This window comes from Solanum pennellii, chromosome 9 (genome assembly GCF_001406875.1).
Source record: "Solanum pennellii chromosome 9, SPENNV200".
In the NCBI taxonomy this organism is placed as follows: Eukaryota; Viridiplantae; Streptophyta; class Magnoliopsida; order Solanales; family Solanaceae; genus Solanum; species Solanum pennellii.
Genome location: NC_028645.1, coordinates 4,451,988 through 4,456,803, shown reverse-complemented (window position 1 = coordinate 4,456,803; position 4,816 = coordinate 4,451,988). Strand labels below are relative to the sequence as shown.

At 31.7% G+C, this 4,816-nt stretch overlaps 1 protein-coding gene across 1 annotated transcript; it reads left to right on the top strand.

The window, feature by feature from the left end:
* The first annotated feature begins 383 nt into the window (after positions 1-383).
* Positions 384-4,243, top strand: LOC107031720. The gene is made up of 9 exons (XM_015233178.2): positions 384-538; positions 1,983-2,046; positions 2,158-2,223; positions 2,316-2,413; positions 2,538-2,575; positions 2,667-2,754; positions 2,861-3,190; positions 3,285-3,350; positions 3,847-4,243. Exons 2-9 carry the CDS (start codon positions 1,998-2,000, stop codon positions 3,994-3,996), a joined length of 885 nt encoding a protein of 294 aa, XP_015088664.1. The 5' UTR covers positions 384-538; positions 1,983-1,997; the 3' UTR covers positions 3,997-4,243.
* Positions 4,244-4,816: the final 573 nt, after the last annotated feature.

Sequence of the window (4,816 nt, the reverse complement as noted above, 5' to 3'; positions counted from 1 at the left end):
ACATCTAATGCAAACCATGAAAAGTAAAAAGTTTTTTAAGTTTTATTTTGCTAATTCACTTTAAATTTTGTATGCATCTTAAAAAATAATCACCGATATGAATATATTATCATAATATTCATATTAATATAATTTTCAATCTTGCTTTTTTTTTTTTTTTTGACGAAGGTAAAATGTATTTTTTTAGTATAGCTAGCAAGTAAAAGTAGACAAGCAAAATGTAATATGCAAAATAAAAAAGATTTTTTAAAAAAAAATAAATTAAACGAAAAGTCTTTTTTATTTTAATTGATGGAAAAATCGAAGAAAGTCCTTAGGTGGTTTTTTAATAATAATAATAATCAGTTATTACTTCCAAATTATTTTAAAATTAAGAAAAGACGCAATCTTTTGCCTATATAAACCCAACGAATGCCTTCTAATTTTCCTCCCCCTTCTTCCTTTTCTTCTTACAAGCACTACTATAGTTTCACTACAGAGAAAATTTCTTTGTGAATCTTCGTTTTCTTCTCTCAAATCATCCCCATTTTGATTCTTGGTACGTTTATCTATCTGGGTTTTTCTCCATTTTCTCTAATTTTTGTTTTTGCCTACTGTTTGGTGAGAAATATTGCAGAATCTGGAATTTGTTATGGGTTTATTTCTATGTTTTTGATACTAAAGATTGTTCATTTTGATGTATATTTTGATGGGTCGAAGTTAGTTTGTTGATTTTTTCCTTCTTGGTTTATGTATTTATCTCTGTTATTGTTCTGTATATTTGTGTAATGATGGGTGGGGGAGATTGTGTTTTGATGTTTTTGATACTAAAGTTTGTTTCTTTTGATGTGTATATTGATGGGTCGAAGTTATTTTTTTGTTTTGTTTTTCCTTCTTGGTTTATGTATTTATCTCTGTTATTATGTTATATATCTGTATAATGGTGGGTGGGGAAGATGATGTTTTGATGTTGTCGGAACTAAAGTATGTTTATTTTGATGTGTATGTTGAAGGGTCGAAGTTAATTTTTTTTGTGTTTTTGCTTCTTGGATTTTTTATTTTCTCTGTTAGTCTGTTAGATTATATTTGCATAATGATGATTGATGGTGAGAAAGATTGTATTTAGATGCTGTTGGAACCGAAGTATGTTTATTTTGATGTGTGTTTTGGAGGGTTGATGTTGATCTGTTGGTTAATGATGAACTTGTTTAGCCTTCTTGGTTTATCCATTTTTGCATAATGATGGATGAGAAAGATTGTAATTTGTTGTTTTTGAAACCAAAGTATGTTTATTTTGATGTGTATTTTGGAGGGTCAAAGTTAATTATACATGACACTGAACTAGTTTTGGTTAAAATGGTATTTGTATGTGATTGAAGAATGAAGAAATGATGTTCTCTTGGAACTTTGATCACAGTATTTGTAATGTTTAAATTTATTCTGTGATGAACTGTGCTGATTCATGAATGTAACAGTTTTATGAAGAATCATGAGAAATTGAAGGGGAAAGTGTCCTGCTTTTTTCTCTTTATTGATTTCCTGGTGTTTGATGTTAATTTCTTGGATGTTTATAATGATGATGTTAGTTTATGAAGTGCATTAGCTTTTCTTTATAATAATATTTGTTCTAATGATTTGTACTTTGAAGAAGCTTGTAGTTTTTCTGTTTGGAGAAGTTTTTTTATTTTATTATTTTGTGAATTCTAAGGGTCAAGGGTCCACTTTCTTTTGGCTTGATGTTAAAAATGAGTACTGGGTTATGGACTTGTGGCTTTTGTTTTTATATGAACTTGAAATTAGTAGGGACTTATAGAATATTAGCCCTTTTCTTTCTTGTAATAATAATATCTGCTGATTCAAGATATTGTTTTGTGAAACTCAATAATTGAGAAGCCATTATGAAGAAGTGTAGATTGAGATTTCGATTGAATTTTCAAATTGGTTTTTGTGGATTTAGATTATCTTTGTCAACTGTTCTTACGTATTTCACTTCTTTACTCAAGTTTTTTTAGGCCAAGATGGAATATGGACATGTTCAGAGGCCAAAATACGACTGTCTTCTTTTCGGTATGTTATCTTCTCTGTAATATATTTAGTTGTTAAATCCCATTTGTTCATTCATTTCATCTTTATATATCTTTTGCTAGTTTGATGATATAAGCATTTCGAAATTTACAGATCTAGATGACACTCTTTATCCCCTAAGTGCTGGTCTGGCGACGAGTGTTTGCCAGAATATTGAAGGTATGATTGATTTTCGTCAAAGTTTTAAGACTACACGCCCTTTTAAAATGGTAATCTTGGTGCCTAATCTAGGAATTAATGTGCTTCTGCAGATTATATGGTTGAAAAGCTTGGCATAGAACAAAGCAAAATTGAGAAGTTGGGTAATTTACTGTATAAGAATTATGGAACCACAATGGCAGGCCTCAGGGTAAAGTTCTTTCTGATTTTTTTTCTTTCAAATTATACCCTTTTAGCATCAAATTTTGATCATCCAAACGAAATTCTATTATGACGAGTTTAACTTAATAAGACAACTCGTTTATTTTGGGCAGGCAATTGGCTACGATTTCGACTATGATGAGTACCATAGGTGAGTATTTGTAGCACACTCAATTGTTTTTATACTCTCATTGTATTGTATTTGGTTATTGAACTTAAATTGAAAAATTTGTTTTCTGCAGTTTTATCCATGGTAGATTACCTTATGAAAATTTGAGGCCCGATCCTGTTCTGAGAAATCTTTTGCTAAGCATTCCCATTCGCAAAGTTGTAAGTCCATAATCACAATTCATATGCATTTGTATAGCCATCGAAAATGGCTAAATTGTGTAGCATTTTCTAAATGTTTCTCTTTTTTTTTTTTTCGGTGCAACAGATCTTCACTAATGCTGATAAGGTCCATGCTCTGAAAGCTCTGAGTAAACTTGGATTGGAAGATTGTTTCGAAGGGATATTATGCTTTGAGACACTGAATCCAGTCCACAAGAGCACTCCATCAGATGACGAAGATGACATTGAGTTTGTTGGATCAGCCACATCCTCCAACGCCACTGCCACTAACGGCTCTGGGATCTTTGACATTATTGGACACTTCTCTCAACCTAAGCCTGGATCAGTGTTGCCAAAGACACCAATTGTCTGCAAACCTTCAGAAGTTGCCATTGAACGGGCTTTAAAGATTGCCAACATTAACCCACACAGAACAGTAAGAAATTCAACTATTTCATTCTTGAATAATACTACTACTTCATGAATCCACTATCTTAAAGTACTCATTTGGAAAAATTTCGATGTCACAGCTTTTCTTTGAAGACAGTGTCCGTAACATTCAAGCTGGCAAGCGTGTAGGTCTTGATACAGTATTGGTGAGTAGTTGTACTCCCTTCATTTCATTTTATATGACACTCTTTCCTCCACTCCACAAATAATGATTCATTTCTATAAATATTTTGAGAAATTCATAACATCAAACTTCGTATTTTACCATTAATGTGACACCCTTTAACCCCAAGAGCATGTTCAAGACAGCAAGTTCTAAGGTTCTCTGTTATGGTAAATGTGCAGAAGTCTTATCTTTCTTAAACTACGTATAGTCCTACACTGGAGAAACAAAGGGAACAGTCTTATTAGAGTAAACTCACCCCTAGAGAGATTGTTTCTTATAGACCCTGCGCTACTGTATCAAGGAAACAATCAACTCTACTACCAACTAACCGTACAATAGCAAAGAGGGTAACCCCACCTCTCTCCCCTACAAACAATGCGGCATCACTCTACTACCAACTAACCGTACTTTTCTATCTAGGGTCATGTAGCGATGTCCTGTCTAATGCTCAATGTGTTGTTGCTGTTACATTTCAGGTTGGAAATTCCCAAAGAGTTGCAGGTGCAGATTATGCATTAGAAAGTATCCACAACATAAGGGAAGCAATACCACAACTTTGGGAAGTAGACAGGCTGGCTGAAGTTAACTACTCTGGTGTAGCTGTTGAGACATCTGTCACAGCTTAGAATCAGTAGTACTACTATATCTCATCATCATGCTGATGGCAGAAGGAAAAAAAATAATCAAGAATCATGAGAGGATCCAAAATTTTCTGTCAAATTTGATTAAAATGATGTTGATGTTTTGTTGTCATCAATTAATAACTAGTTTTAGTATTTCCTTTCCATCCACAAATCTTGTAAATAAACTCTATATTTATCAGTCTACCTTTCTATGATTATATAATAAAGTTCAATTATTAATTATTCCAAAGGATAAAGTTTTGCATCTCTTTCAGCTTATTATAATATAATATTAGTGGGGGCTATAAACCAATCATAGCCCACATATTTTATAAGATGTTTACAAAAATTGTATTATTATCCAAAATGACTCAAGAAGATTGGATTAAAGAATGATTAGATAAAAGATTATACTAAATTGAAAAATCTCGATTACATTGTTCGTTTAAATATAAAATGTATATTATAACATAAAATGAATAATTTATTTCAAAAATAACTTAATCGTTACAGTAAAGTGTTATTAACAAGATGGTATAACATATCAAACATGATTCACATAAATTTAACAGATTATGATTAAGATGTATAATCAATCTGGCATCAGCACAATAATGTGGCTTGGAATTTTTTGTTATTTTTCAAGATTGGGACTAATTGATATTTTCTCTTATTATAGGTTTGATGGGGTACAAAATGATGTCATTTAATGTCCTGCCATATCCATGTGAAGCCAAACTGATATTATTTATAACAACTATATGTTTGATTTAACATAATCTGGTTTGAGGCTTGTGTGGATGGATTGCACCTAGGCAAAATA

What these genes read in the sequence shown, in the direction of transcription:
- LOC107031720 (XM_015233178.2), top strand. Translation starts at nt 1,998, where the DNA reads ATGGAATATGGACATGTTCAGAGGCCAAAATACGACTGTCTTCTTTTC. An exon ending in TGTTTGCCAGAATATTGAAG is followed by an intron (nt 2,224 to 2,315) that starts GTATGATTGATT and finishes GTGCTTCTGCAG; the next exon opens with ATTATATGGTTGAAAAGCTT. An exon ending in GCATTCCCATTCGCAAAGTT is followed by an intron (nt 2,755 to 2,860) that starts GTAAGTCCATAA and finishes TCGGTGCAACAG; the next exon opens with ATCTTCACTAATGCTGATAA.